A 15,714-nucleotide genomic window follows, 5' to 3' on the forward strand; every position below is an offset into this window, starting at 1 on the left:
TATCAATTTGGATTTCATAGAATTTGCTGTTAAACGCGCGATTATTTTTTGTTTCGATTCGCTCAATTGTGCATGCTCTTAAATTAGATTATAACATTATATTAGATTGTTTCACTGGAAAGTAACAGTTTGTCCGTCTTCTAGACAAAACCGTTTTTCATGTTTTCCAATTAAAATCAAAGTGCAAACAATAGAGGTCAGACTTGTAAAGTGTTCACTTTCAATCACAGGCGTCAAGTTTAAAAAACTGTGCTGTCAAAAATCTGTGATTGCAAGCCATCGCAAGCTCTTTAATGGCGCACTCTTGAAGGCAGGTAGTTTTGTTTGCATTTGAGGCTTTTGTTCTTTAGCTTTTCTAATTGTTCATTTGAACACCAAAATTGATTAAAACTTTCGGTGTTGAACTGATTCAGGGGGTTAATATTTTGCCGTGTTAAATGACTGAGCACTGAATATATACGGCGTTGAATTATAGATGTTTAAATAAAATTGGATTAAAAGAAGTAGAGAAAAGTTATCGAGTAGGACATTTCTGAATTCTTTTAATCAAATTAGTGTTTGTTCCATATCGGTAAATATGTATTGTATCCGTAAGAGGCATATTGGTTGTCTGTGTGTTAATAGATGAGCGAGCAAACACGGAAACTCAGAGATTAATTGAAGAATTGGTGAACAAAATGCAGGTGCTCGGTAGTTTTTTCGTGCATGTTTTTTGAAGCTAAGCCAGAAGTAGGTGTAAAAAATTTTTCTGCTCAAATCAAATATTTTTTGTTTTATTTCGCCTTCTTTGCATGTTCTTCCAACGTATTTGGCAAACTTAGTTTCTCTATGTTGCCTTACTAAGTTTAGGGCATTAAGGTCTCTTAGAGTCTTACTGTTTGCTATTCTCTAACTATGCGATTCGCCGCAAGATAAGGAGACAGAAATTGGAGATTGAAGTTTTGGGACGGCTTTCGGGGTTTGACCCCCGCCCCTCGAGAGCAATTTTCACGGCCTTAGTTAATTTAACGTGCTCCTTGCTAAAAATTTTCTTTAGAACTTGTTCAGTTTCTAATTAGTTTTTCAAATAAATTTTTCGGTTCATTTTTACACCTTTCTTTATATTTAGCGTGATATTCTGATTTAAACAGTTCTTCTGATTCAACTCTGAGACCAATATATCTTTTTGTCTTAAAATTAAAAGATTTGAGTGTAAATGGCAATTTTCAAACTTCAATTTTTTTCTGCTTTCTTTTTTCTTTTCATCTTTTTTTTTCTTTTGCACGGTGGAAGACATTGAAACCAGATCGTTAGTTCTGGCTGACTTTTGCTTTTGCTGTAAAAAGACTGCGTTATTTTGTCAAAGTCTGAAAAAGATCAGTTCATTGAATATATACCTTTATATATTTAAACTTTTATATGAATTAGAATAATCGATTGTTTCCAGCAACAATTATATACAACAATTCTATAGCAACAATTACTCTGCAACAATTATATACAACTACTTTGCAACATTTATATACAATTATATACTCAAGCCCACAGAGTTCTCATTTTTACTCTTAGCCATCAATTTTTTTATTATTTTTTTATTGTGGATGTAACATCATCTTCACAAAGTCACAAGGGTACCGTTAGTGACGTTAACAAAAATGATGAGAGAGTTCAGCAAGGACGTTCGATTTTTACGGTCAAAAACGCAACAAGAACAAGATCAAAATTGCTGCAAAATCGAAAAATTCAAATGACAAATTACGATCTCAGGAAAGGAATTCCCGGAAAAATGTGTTCTTATTTCCAGTCCCCTTATTGAGGCACGAAATAGATCACGTGTTACTCGGAATACTTTTAAATTTTTCAAAACTATTTGTAAACGAAAATTGACTAAAATCGGATAAAAGCGTGTCTTGTCTATTGCCTGGGAACCATCCAAAAATACGCTTATCTAGAAATTGGTCTTCAAAGTATACAAAGCGCGAAGGAATTTGGCAACAAAAAGAATTTCATAAATTGAGAATGTACATATATGAATCGCTGCCCGAATATTCGCAGGAAAATCGAAACGTGGCAAAGAAAAGAGACATGATTACGAGTACCAACAATTGTGATGTATCCGTACCAATTCATGATGGAAACGTTAGCACCAAAATTGTTAAAATTCGTGGTCAATGTCAAGTAGACGAATTTATTTTAAACGCTCTTAAAAACGACAACCTAACGAGCTGTAGCGGAAATGAAATTCGCCTCAAATCAAACGTCATTGTTTTGGGAGACACTGAAAGACAAACAAAAAGCACCACTCGCTTGGAACGAACTCCACTTTTTTTGTTCTAACTCTGCTCCCCTTGTACCCTATTTATTTTGTGGGTTAAAAAACTATTTTTTCGGAGGATAAGTTTTTCTGTGACAAACCTACCAATATTCGCCGCTGGATACAATCAACTACTCTGCAATCTTGCAAAACAAACTCCGCATCTTGCAGAAGTTGGGAAAAGGGAAGTCGAGTTCTGTAAAACGAACTTATTTGTCTTCTGCGATCTCTCGCGGAGCAACTATGGCATTTTCTTTTTATTAAAATTGTAGTTTCATCCTCTAAAATAACTACCAAGGCTTAGAATATAAATATGTCAATCAGGCATTCGGTTAAACGCGCAAACCTTAAAAGAATAAAGGATTTGCTGGACAATCGGTAATAACTGGATACCTCGAAGCGTCCGCTTTTTGTCAAAAAATTCAAGAAATTCGAGTTTTAACAAACAGACAAAAGTAGAACCTTTTGTTATTTGTCGTACAGAAACTTAGTTGAAATACTTTCCTAAGTCTTTTGTTTTAGAAATCTATGCCCAAATTGAAACATCCAATAGGAACAAGGTTTGAATTCTTATCCACAAAAAATGTCTCGAAAAAACGACATCTCTTGAGACAGTTTACCAGCCATCAGTTTAAATTTGTTTTGGCTTGATAAAAACTGCATTATTACATGCGTTTTTTTCTCCAAACTTAACCAATGCTGAAACATTTAAAAAGTTTTTCCGTAAACTGATAACTTAAATATACTGCCTGTCACCGTGCATATTGTGCAAGGTGAGTCTTACATAAACTTTGAGACAAATGTCAAAAGCAAGCACATTAATTAATCACATAGAGATCAACAGCTTGGCTCTTATGGGTCATCATACACCAAAACACAAATAATTTTCATCCTAATCGTGCTCTGACTTCTTCGCAAATTTCAAATCTTTTTTTGGCAAACAATCTAAAATTAATGATCATTATCCAGTAGGGCTCTGCTGATATCATTAGGAAAACTGCTAAAAACATCCCTGCTTTTTTAAGAAACTGGATGAAGCTAAATGTTGATCATTTTTAAGAGCTAAGTAAGGGACGCGCGTAAAAAAGAATCGAAACTTGTTAAGGGAGTAATCAGAAAAAAAGTTTGAAAATATCAAGAAGCCGGAAACGAGAACCGTGAGTTTTTGACGTTTTGTAAGGATGTTTTAAACAGAAACTCAAGTAATGAAACAGCCGAAAGTTATTCTTTTGAGCAAACGATTGAAAATCTTAATAACTACTTTGCGTTGGTAGGTGCTACACTGGCAAAGTCGTTTCAATCAACGAAACAAACGCAAGGGGCTAAGCAAATAATTTCAATGTTTTTTAATAAAGTTTGTGAGAAGGACGTCATTGTTGCAATTGCAAAGGCAAAGAAAAAACAGCACTCATTGCTATAGCTTAAATTATGTCTTTGTTAATTACGTATCAAAAACGTTTTCGCCATTTCTGACCTTGATAGTCATTCAGAGTATCAAGGTCAGATCATTTCCAAAGATCTCGAACCTTGTGTCAATAAAGCTAATTTATAAAGTTGAACTAAAGAATCTTGAAGTATACAGACCAGTATCGCTTCCGCTAGACCGGTATACAGACCAGTATCGCTACTTATTGGAAAATTTTTGAGTCCTTAATTTTGATAAGTTAAAAAAATTATTCAAAAACATGATACTAAAAAATTAATTTGAATTCCAATGGAGTCATAGCACTCTGGTCCTTGTGTTACGCTGTTAAAAGACATCAGAGTGAACAGCGAAGATTCTAATGATATCAAAATAACTTTATTAGACCTAAAAAAGCATTGCACTCATTTTACCATTGCTTATTTGAACAGAAATGAATTGAAGGGGAACGTTTTGATCGATTAGCTGCTAAAAAACAGAAACCATTTTGTAAAAATAAATCAAAATTGAGCTAAACTGTGAAAGATTACTTTTGGCGTACATCAAGGTTCCATCTTTGGCCTGCTGCTATTCCTTCTATTTATAAATAAAAGAAGAAACGAATGAATATCTCTATGCCGATGATACAGCTATGAAAACCGAAAATGCCAAGATAACAATGAATGCCATTCACCAAATTGTTGATATCAAAATGGGTTAATATTGAATGCAGAATGGACGCGAACTTTGACCATAGGAAGAAAAGAGTGGCACGCAAATCAGCGGCTTCTCAACGAACTCTAAAATTATAAACAGTTTGAATACATAGGTGTTTTTGATCAGCCAAATTACAAGGAGCGTAGTTTGTTTTAACAAAAAAACTAAACCAGCATACTGCTGTTCTGCTGCTTGAGAAATGTTCTTAAAATATCGCAGATTATTTAAAACTTTTAAAACAAAATTATTTAAAACTTTTGTGCTGCCAGTAAATCAATATGTTGTCCTAGCTGACGAAGGGAGAAACCAAAATATTTTACAACTTATTGAATTCAAAATAAATACATCACTTAAGATCATGCGTTTTTGGAAGAATATTTGATTCCGTTTGAATCTCACGCGACAAGAATGAAATCTACAACATTCAAGAACTACACATCTATGGGTTGACGAAATTACTGATGAAAGTATTCAGAAATGAGTGCAGAAGTATACACCTGCAGAGCGCATTAAAAATTGATTTCAAAAAATTGCAGGTAAAAAGGCGGGCAAACAAACATTAGCATTCGTTTACCTGAAGTCAGTTTTAACTCAATCACAGTTATGTTAAGCAAACTCTTCAGCTGCTTTTTAGACTTCGTAGTCACTCTTTTAGAAGATATCGGTTTCAAAACAAAGAAGAAGGTTCTAGCGACATCAAAGTAAGGTTCATAGAATTCATTCGACACATTTGACCATTACATAATTTTGCAGAAATGTGCTGATTATGGTTAGAGGGGGAAGTGTTAAGTTTGATCGATTCGTATTAGACAACAGAAGGCAATTTGTAAAAATAAATCAAAACCTGGGCAAACTGACAAATAGATTTTGGCGTACCTCAAGGTTCCATCCTTGGTCTGCTTCTATTCTTTCTGTATATAAATTACATCTTGTGTAACCGTGAAGAAATCTATCCCGATGATACAGCTATGGGAACCAAAGTCACAAAAGCAACAATGAATAACAACTACCAAATGGCTTTAAGTGTTGTTACAATTTGAAGTAAATTAATATCGAAGTAAATTAATATTGAATTTAAAAAGGACGCGTATTTTGACCATGGGAACAAAAGAATGACAATGAAATCAACAGCTTTGCATTAAACTCTAAAACAGTAAGGAATGTAAACAGCTTTTATACATAGGAGTTATTATTGGTCACCAGCTAATTTTTAAGGGGCATAGTTTATTTTTACAAAGAAAACTAAACCAGTATACTGCTTTGTTCTACCGCTGGACAAATCGCTAAAAATATTGCTGATAGTTGAATTATTTCAAGAATTTGTGCAGACAGTAGATCAATATTTTGTGCTAGCTTACGGAGAGCCAAACAATATTACTTCATAATCTATTGATGACAGAATAAATAGTTTGTTTAGGATCATCTTCTTGGACAGGATATTTGATTCCGTTTCAAACTTACGCGATAAGAATGAAATCTACAACAGTCAAGAACTACACATCTAAGGGTTGACGAAATTTCTGATGAATGTACTGAAAAATGAGCGCAGAATTAAAAACCTACAGGAGTGCATTTAGGAAAATTTTTAAATAAAACTGTCGGAAAAAGACATGCAAACAACTATCTAAGCAATCGTTTCTCTAAAGTCAGTGAAAACTCGATCACAGTTAGGTTATGGAAATTATTCAACTGTTCTTTAGGTTTGAACTGCACATTCATAACAAATGTTTAAACAATGAATAGTAGAAGGGTAAAATTTGCTCAGGCGTTTCTGATAGACTGTATTGTCGGTTTTCCAGACATAAAAAATTCCATCTATGTTAACTGAGCTTCATAGTATCTAAAACATTCGTTTTGTCTTTGGTAATTGAGTATCGACAACTCATATATAAACTTTTTCCCGGCATAAGAATGAGCTCTAAGATAATTTATCTTCCCCACAGGCGTCTGATAATGATCCACAGAGGTGATTGATGTTCTATCGGAAGGCATTTAAAGTACGAAATTGTGAATTGTATTTTAAAAATTGGAAGTATTCTCTTGTAATATGCGGATTTGTGAACTATTTATCATTATTACTAGATTAGCTGATCAACATTTTTTTGTTATAAAAGTAATCTTCGGTTTCGTAACCTAGCCAAAAAAAGTTTAACCGATTCTTTTAACCGAATTGTGTTCTTTTGTTCTTTTCTGATCGTTTAAACCCATTTTTTGATTTGTAGCTTTCTGAAGTCTACATCAAAATTTTGGCAATTTTGCATGTGTGTTTTTAAGACTACTGGAATAAAGTCTGTAGCAGCTATTTTGGGCTCTATGTCAACTGTTTCGCGAACTAAAGAGTTATGACTAAAAATACTTATATTTAGGTTGCCTTCATTGAGTTTCTTTTTCGTTTCTTTTTTCTTGTTAGAGATCATAAAGTTAAGATCATAACGTTTTTCCTTAGGTAGATCCATAATGTTTTTTCTTGAAAGGGTTGTCAGCTTGATATCTTCTGCATTGACTATTTAATTTTTGCCTCCGTCCAACTAATCGTCAGTGCTTTGCTGCTTCCTGTTACCTGGAATCATTGTTCAAAATAGCGGTATGATTCACCTTAAATCCTTCCTCAGAGCGCCTGCTTTGTTTGAAGGTTTTGTCAAATAAAAACGAAATAAACCGAATATTGATGAGCCAAAATGCCCATTCGGGAGTAATATTAAAATAAGTTTTTACAATAATTAATTTTAATGGAAATTTTGCAGCTTTTACTGCAGCTTAGATTTTGGATTTTAATTTAGGTGTTTCTTCGTTCGCTATTTTTACAGTTATAAGAAGGCAACTTACAAAAAGACTAAAAAATGTTGAAGTCGTTCGGTTGCTGAGCAAAATTGAAGAGTGGAGCGGAAACAGTGTGGTTTATTGTTATACCACTGTTTTGGAGAACGCGAGAAGTGAGGTGTGCAAAAAATTTTCTAGCGAGCAGGTTTTTGCTCACATACGGAAGATTTTTTGAAAGTTTTTTGGGTTAAGAGATTTGATTAGGATTGCATAATTTTGGTTTGGTTTGGGTGAAGTTTGAAGGATTTTGGTACTTAATATTTTGTTTTATGCTAACTTGGATGTTTTTCAGCTATTCTGCTGATTTTTTTGCGAATTTATTGAACTTTTGCCAGTAATTTGAGGCTTGAAAAAATTTGTTACTTAGGAAGTGTTTAGTTTCCAAGTGATTACAGTTTCTTTAGAACTATTTTTTTTGAGAAATATACGAAAAAAATAGAGATTTTGAACGATTTTTCTTACGTTTTGTAGTTTTTTTGTTTTCTGCAATCGTTGACAGTTTTCCTAGCCTTTTGTGACGTGGCAATGTCTTGGCCAGCATTTTTATGCTCATATTTGTTTGAAGGAACTTATCAACGATGGCTTTGTATGCCGATGTAATAATAAAAAAGAATCGTCATTATTCTATTTTTATGTTAAAACTATATTTTTAAGTTGTTTTTAGAGCTTTTTCAGGATGGACGTGTCAAATATTTCACAAATTCTCATAAGTGGTTTTTGTATGTACTAGTTATCTGACTTTTTTTGTTCGCAGAGACGATTCTTCGAATCGTTTATAAAATGTTTCCGGCTATGTTTCTTTATCTGTTCACATTTTTTTCGGCTTTGTCACGTCAGTGAGAAGTCATATTTCAGTGATTTTTTATTGAGGCTGGAGTAGCAAAGAAAGCGAAAATGCGAGTAGGTGTTAGGCGTGATTTTATTAAAATTGCTTTTAATGTTGAGTGAGAAATCGGTGTTCGAACAAATTGTCGGTTTTTGAAACCGAGTGCGGCAGTTTGTCTTGTGTTTTTAGTTTTTCTTCTCTTGAGTACTTTTGAAATGTTAACAAATACTTTCTCGAGGGACGATAAGTTTTTGTGTGACCAAACGACCAGTAATCGCCGCTGGTGACTCCCAATTACTGTGCGATCTCCGCATCTTGCAGAAGTTGGGAAAATCAAAATCGAGTTCTGTATAATGAACATATTTGTCTTCTTCAGTCTCTCAAAAAAATTGATGAAATTCGAATTTCAATAAAGGAAAAGTGGAACCGATTAGTATTTGTCGTACAGAAACTTGTTGAAATACACGCCTGAAAAATGTTTTGTCTTAGGAAACTATACCTAAATTGAAACATGCAATAGGAAAAAGGTTGGAGTCCTTGTCCACAAAAATTGCCTCGAAAAAACGACATCTATTGAAACAGTTTACGAGCCATCAGTTAGAATTTGTTTTTGCTTGATAAAAACTTAACAAATGCTGAAACCTAGCCAAACTTAACAAATGCTGAAACATTTCAAAAGTTTTTCCGTAAATAGATAACTTAAATGTACTGCCTGGCACCTTGCATTTTGTGCAAGGTGATTTTAACATTAACTTTGAAACAAACTTCAAAATAAAGCACATTAATTAATCACATAATGATCAACAGCTCGTTTCTTGTGGGTCATCATACACCAAAACAGGAAACAATTTCATCCAAATCGCGTGCTGACGTCTTCGCAAACTCCGTATCAAATTTTTTGTTGCAAACAATCCAAAATTAGTATTCATTATCCAGTAGGGCTCCGTTGATATCATTAGGAAAACGGCTTAAAGGATCCCAGCTTTTATAAGAAACTGAATGAAGCTAAATGATGAGCATTTTTAAGAGAGCTTAATAAGGGAAGCGTGTAAAAAACAATCGAAACTTGTTTTGGGGAGTAGTCAGAAAAAAGTGTGATAAAAAGAAACGAAAGCTGGAAACCAGAACCGTGAGTTCTTGAGGTTTGTTAAAGATTTTGATAACAGTGGCTCAAATAATGAAACAGCTGAAAAATAATCTTTTGAGCAAAACATCGAAAATCCTAATAACTACTTTGCGTCCGTAGGCGCTGAACTGGCAAAGTCGTTTCAACCACCAAAACGAGCTCAAATGACTAAGCAAATAAATTCGATGTTTTCCAAAAATATTTAGGAGGACGTCACTGCGTCATTTGCAAAGGCAAAGAAAAAACATAATATTCATTAACAAGAAGAAATTTTTCGAGGTCTTGAACATTGCGTCAATAAGGCCAATTTATAAAGTCGGCGATTGAAAGAATTTTGAGGTTTACAGACCAATATGGCTTCTGCCAATTATTGGAAAAATTTTGGGATCTCAATTTTTGAAATTGAAAAAATTGTTCAAAAAACGTGGTACTAAAATAATGAATGCATTCCGAAGGAATCATAAGGCTACGGCCTCCGTTGTTACTCTGTTTAAGACGTCAGACTGAACAACGAAAAAGATTCTAACATCAAATTAACTTTCTTAGACCTAAGGAAAGCATTGGACTCAGTTGACCATTGCATAATTTTGCAGAATTGTGCTGATTACGGTTTAAGGGGGAAGTGTTAAGTTTGATCGATTGATAATGGACAACAGAAGTCAATTTGTAAAAATAAATTGAAACTTACTCTTAAGTCAAAAGCAAACTAAAAATTATCTTTTGTCGTACCTCAAGGTTCCATCCTTGGTTGGCTTCTGTATATAAATGACATCTCGTGTAACCTTCAAGAATTGAATGAAGATCTCTATGCCAATGATACAACTATGGAAACCAAAGGTACAAAAGCAAAAATGAATAACGACCACCAACTGGCTTTAAATTTTGTTACACTTTGTTGATATCGAAATAAGTTAATACTGAATTTAAAAAGGTCGCGAACTTTGACCATAGGAACAAAAGAGTGACTCTCAAATCAGCAGTTTCGCAATTAACTCCGAAACAGTACCGAAGGTTAAGAGCTTTAGTAATTGGGTGATACTGTTGATCACCTCCTTAATTCTAAGAAGCATAGTTTGTTTTTACAAAAAAAGAGCCGGTATACTGCTATGTTCTACCGCTTGACAAAAATTGCTAAAAATGTCGCTAATAGTTGAAATATTTTTTGCAGCCAGTAAATCATTTTTGTGCCCTAGTTAACGGAGCGCCAAACAAAAGTATTTTACAACCTATTGTTGACAAAATAAATAGTTTACTTAAGATCATCTTCTTTGAATTCCATTTGATTTAGAAAATTTGATTCCATTTCAAACTTACGCGACAAGAATGAAATCTTCAACTGTCAAGAACTACACTTCTATGGATCGACAAAATACTGATGAAATTACTCAGAAATGAGTGCAGATTAAAAAATCTACAAGAGTGGTTTTATGAAATTTATTTGGAACTGCGTGAAAAAGACATCTAGGCATTCGTTTCCCCTAACCCATTGAAAAAAATCACAGTTAGGTTAACAAAACTAATCAACTGCTGTTTAGCTTTGAACTGCACATTCATAACTAATGTTTTAATAATGAATAGTAGACGAGCAAAAATTGCTCAGGCATTTCTGAAAGACTATATTGTCGGTTTTCTAGACATAAAAAAGTCGACAACTCATATATAATTTTTTCCCGGCATTAGAATGAGCTCTAAGATTATTTATCTTCCCCACCTATGCGTCTGATAACGATCCACAGGGTCAATGATGTCCTATCGGAACGCATTTAAAGTGCTGAATTGTGTTATTTTAAATATTGGAAGTAACATTGGATCTGTGAACAGTTTTTTATTATTACGAGATCAGCTAATCAAAAATTTTTCTGTATAAAAGTGATCTTTGGCCTCTTAACTTAGCCAAAAAAATTTGAAGGAAATCTTTTAGCCAAATTGTGTTCTTTTGTTCTTCCTTTCTGTTCGTTTAATCTCATTCTTTGATTTGTAGTTTTTTGAGGTCTCCAAGTTTAATTTTTTTCTATTGCTGAATTCGTGCCAATTAGAAGGTTAACTTGTATTCTTCTCTCAATATATGATATTTTTGCGCAATTTTGCGTCTGTACTTTTGAAATTACTGGAATAAAGTCTGTCGCGGCTATTTTTGGGCTCTCTGTCAATTGTTTCTCGAACCAAAAATGTATGACTAAAACTATATGTCTTTAGGTTGCCTTCATTGAATTTCTTTTTCGTTTCATTTTTCTTGTTAGAGATCATCAAGTTAAGATCATAACGTTTTTCCTAAGATAGCTGAATGAAATAGGGTGCATTGCTGCTTCTTGTGACCTGGAGTCATTGTTCAAATAGCGGTTTGATTCACCTTAAATCCTTCCTCAGAGCGGCTGCCTTATTTAAAGGATTTGTCAAATAAGAAAAAGGAAATAAACCGAATGTCAATTAGCCAAAATACCCCTTCTGGAGTAATATTGAATTAAATTACAATTATTAATATTAATGGAAATTTTGGAGCTTTTATTGCGGCTGAGATTTTGGATTTTAGTTTCATGTATTAGTGTTGGATATTAATTTCAGAGGTCGTTCAGGTTATTAATAATTCGGCTCAATATATTTGTCACAAAGTACTTCCACTCAGATGTATCCAAAACCTGTTAAAGATTTTACTGCATTTTATTTTATTCTCAATTGTACCTGTGTATTCCAGGCTGACGAGGCCATTCACATTGGGCCAGCAGCATCCAGATTGAGCTATTTGAATTACGAGAAGATTCTGGAAGTTTCGAGTCGTCTTGGTGTTGATGCTATCCATCCGGGATATGGGTTTCTGTCTGAGAGCGTGGAATTTGCGGATGCCTGTGCTCAGACTGGTGTCATCTTTATTGGACCCTCTTCCAGTGCGATCAGGGACATGGGGATCAAAAGGTGTTTCTTCGTTCGCCATTTTTACGGTTATAAGAAGGCAACTTATGAAAAGCGTGCAAAATGTTGAAGTCGTTCGGTTGCTGAACAAAATTGAGGAGTGAAGCGAAAAGAGTGTGTTTTTTGTTATACCACTGTTTTTGAGAACGCGAGAAGTGAGGTGTGCAAAAAATTTTCAAGCGAGCAAGGTTTTGCTCACATGCGGAAGATTTTGTGAACGTTTTTTGGGAACGATTTGGTTAGGATTGTATATTAATTTTGATTTGGTTTGACTGAAGTTTGAAGGAATTTGGCACTTGATATTTTGTTTTAGGCTAACTTGGAGGTTTTTCAGCTATCCTGCTTGTTTTTTTGCGAATTGTAGTGATTTTTTGCCTTTTTTGATGCTTGAAGTGGGACTTGAAAAAAATAATTTACTTAAGAACAAAGTGCAAAGTCAAATTGCAGTGGTTACTTTTTTGAGGCTGGAATAGCAAAGAAAGCGAAAATGCGAGTAGGTGTTAGGTGTGATTTTATTTAAAGTACTTTTAGAGTTGAGTGAGAAATCGGTATTTGAACAAATTTTCGGTTTTTGAAAGCAAATTTTTTTTCACGTGTGGCAGTTGGACATGTGTTTTCAGTTTTTCTTTTCTTGAGTACTTTTTAAGTTGATATATATATATATATATATATATATATGTGTGTGTGTGTGTGTGTGTGTGTGTGTGTTTTAGTTGCGGATATTTGCAATTGCACATCCTCAGTGGGCAGTTGATCTTGACGCAACCGACAGATTCTACTAATTGCCAATTTCCAAATTCATTAATTTATCCCGCTTTTTAGTTTCTGTTATTGGTTCCCATAATGTTGCTGCTTTCTGTACCAATCCTAATTATGCAAAGGAGAGTCGAAAAAACGCGATAAAATTATGCGTGTAAAATTTTTTTATCACTTGCGGCTTTTTCGAAGCATTATTTTTGTTTTTAATTGCGATTTCTTTAGTTTTTACGATTTTAAATGCTAACTAATTGTTTTTGCCCATTTCTGACCCTTTCAATCATATAATAGAGTTTTTAACGCAATCTGAAGCTGTTTTTTGATTTCGCCGTTTTAAATGCCTTGATAACCGGTTTTCGTACTTTTCTGTCTGAGAAAATTTTTTTGGTTTGAAATAAATTTTTTGTTGGTGTTTGTGCCCTTTTTTTTAAAGAATAATGACCTAAGTTAGTTTGAATAAAATGAAATAGGGTAAATTTAAAAATTTTTTGCTTAATTTCTGTTCTGAATTTTTTTTCCCAATTCATCTGTTTTTTCTTCCTTGCAGAATTTTTTGTCGTGTTTATTTAGGGTAGGTGGTAGGATTATTTTTACTGAGTGAAAACCATGAAGGGATTGATAGCTCGTATTTCATAAAATTAATTAGTCAGTTCTGCTTTTTTGTAGTTTTTTTCCTCATGCTAGATGTTCTCTTGTGAGTTTGTGTCATTTGGGTGCTAAATGAATAAGCGGGAACTGTTTAGTAAGCTGTGTTGAGAACACAGTTATCGGATTTCTTTAATTTTTAGAGTCTATTATTAACAAATTTGACATGTTTTTAGATTTCGCCCTTTAGTTTTTTGAGATATATCCTTGGTTTTCTTCTCCGCTGACTTGATCTTTGTTTGTTGAACTTATGAAAAGTTTCGAGGCAAAAGTTTTCACCTTTTGCTTTTACGCTGATTTGTCTCCTCTTTTTATTTTTTTAAAAAATCCATTGCTGTATTGGATCTAATGGTTCTATCAGTTAGTTGTTGGCTAGGGTTTAAGTTAGTTATTTGACTCCGAGTCATTGCCGGAGTCTTCCGGCTATGATTTTTTTTAAGATCTGTTCCCAAGTTATCACGATTTTTGAAGTCAAATTGGAGCAGTGATTTTTGTCACGCCGAAACAGGAAGTGGAGCGAAAACGCGAGGAGTTTTGCGGCGTGAAATGTTATTAGTCTAAAATTAAAATAGAGTGAAAAAGAGGCGTTTGAACAGAAATTGGCTTTGTCGCTCGTTGCTTGTTTTTGCTCACATGTGACCTTTTGACGTTGATATTTACTGTTTTTTATCTTCTGTTAGGATTTGTTCCTAAACAGCCTTCCCAATGCATTTGAAGTTCTTTCGTCGTCTAGTTTTTTGTTTAGTCAATGAAGTTTTCTGAATAGTTGGCCAGGACTTGTCCCGCTGTTTTCTATTTCGTCGTCAAGATTTGTACGACCATATGACGTCACAACCACTTCAAATCTGCTTTTTTGCAAATGAATTGCTTGCGTGATGTTAATTTGTAATTTTATTGGATAAAGTTTTTTTGCGAACTCGTAGCAAACTTTTTTTGTTCCTTCGCGTCTTTAAGTTTTGGTCACAAGTCTTACCTCACTCGACTTACCTCTCACAAAAATGACCATCTTACTCTGAAATTGACTTTTCTCAGCTTTAATTCGAAGAAATAAGTTCAAGTGAATGTGTTGCTCTAATTGAAGATTATTTGAGAAGACCTAATAGAAGCAGCAATAGATATTCTTTATCAAAATATAACATCTCAGCATTCATCAAAAGAATTTTTTTCGTCTGTTTTTTTAATATCTTTTCAGACTGCAGATCCATGAAGCTTTTGCGGCTATTTGCTGGCAATCTGCGAGCTAAGTTTCTATTTTTCAGCTAGCGTTAGCAATTTATCCATTTGATAGGTTGCGCATTGTTTGTTACAGGTCTTTTGCATAAATTATCAGCTTGTAACAAACATTGCGCAACCTTTCAAATGGATAAGTTGCTAACGCTATCTGAATAATTGAAACATAGCTGGCAGATTGCCAGAAAATAGCCGTAATGGCTATGTAGATCTACAGTCTCAAAAAGATAGTAAAAGAAAAAGACGAAAAAAAATTTTTAGTTAAATGGTGAGATGTTATATTTTGATTACGAATATCTTTAACTTACTTTTACTTATATCAGGTCCTCTCAAATAACCTTCAATTAGAGTCAGACACTTTCGCTTGACCTTATCTCTGCGAATTAAAGCTGAGAAAAGTCAATTTTTAAATTGATTGTTAAGTCAGTTATTGACTAGAATTTTCAGACGTGCTCTTTCAGAGGCACATTTCATCTAAAAAGGATCAGAGCAACAACTTTTCTGTTGTCCGAAACAAAAATAACGACAGTAAAGTTAGCTGATTAGCTTAATTGTTAGCTTTATATCAAACTGAAGCTTTGCTATCTATAGTGAAGGCGCCTTCAGATATTACCGTACACCTTCTAACCGTTCTCGTACATAATTCACAGGATTATTTTCGAGTTACTGTCGAAAGCTAAATTTATCCTATTTAACAATGAAGGATCAAAGCTTGATTGAAATAGTTATAGTACTCTATCTTTACTTACTGTCCGGAGTAAAATTTGCGAACGAGTAATGTTCAACAGGGTGTATTGTTTTTCCCAATCAACAACTGTTTTATGAAGAGACATTCAATTTGAGATCTAAGCACAACACTTTTGACGAATTGGTACACTTTTGACGAATTGGTTGAATTTACGGAAAAGAAAAGGCTAGCAAAATCGCAAATTGATCAACGCAAAAGATTTTTCTAGATATAAAGGTTTTGATACCCTGAAGCATTTTGAATT

The 15,714-nt window shown here is 33.8% G+C and overlaps 1 protein-coding gene across 4 annotated transcripts in view; it reads left to right on the forward strand.

Moving 5' to 3' along the window:
- The window catches only part of LOC142345715 (methylcrotonoyl-CoA carboxylase subunit alpha, mitochondrial-like), a 151,540-nt gene that overhangs the window by 90,101 nt on the left and 45,725 nt on the right, over positions 1-15,714 (forward strand). For all 4 annotated transcript variants that reach the window (XM_075397985.1, XM_075397987.1, XM_075397986.1 and 1 more), the window contains exon 5: positions 11,877-12,094. In XM_075397985.1, coding sequence (XP_075254100.1) covers positions 11,877-12,094 — 218 coding nt within the window. The remainder of the gene's footprint in view (positions 1-11,876; positions 12,095-15,714) is intronic.

The sequence above is a fragment of the Convolutriloba macropyga genome, chromosome 9, assembly GCF_964194025.1.
Source record: "Convolutriloba macropyga chromosome 9, txConMacr16.3, whole genome shotgun sequence".
Taxonomy (NCBI): Eukaryota; Metazoa; Xenacoelomorpha; order Acoela; family Convolutidae; genus Convolutriloba; species Convolutriloba macropyga.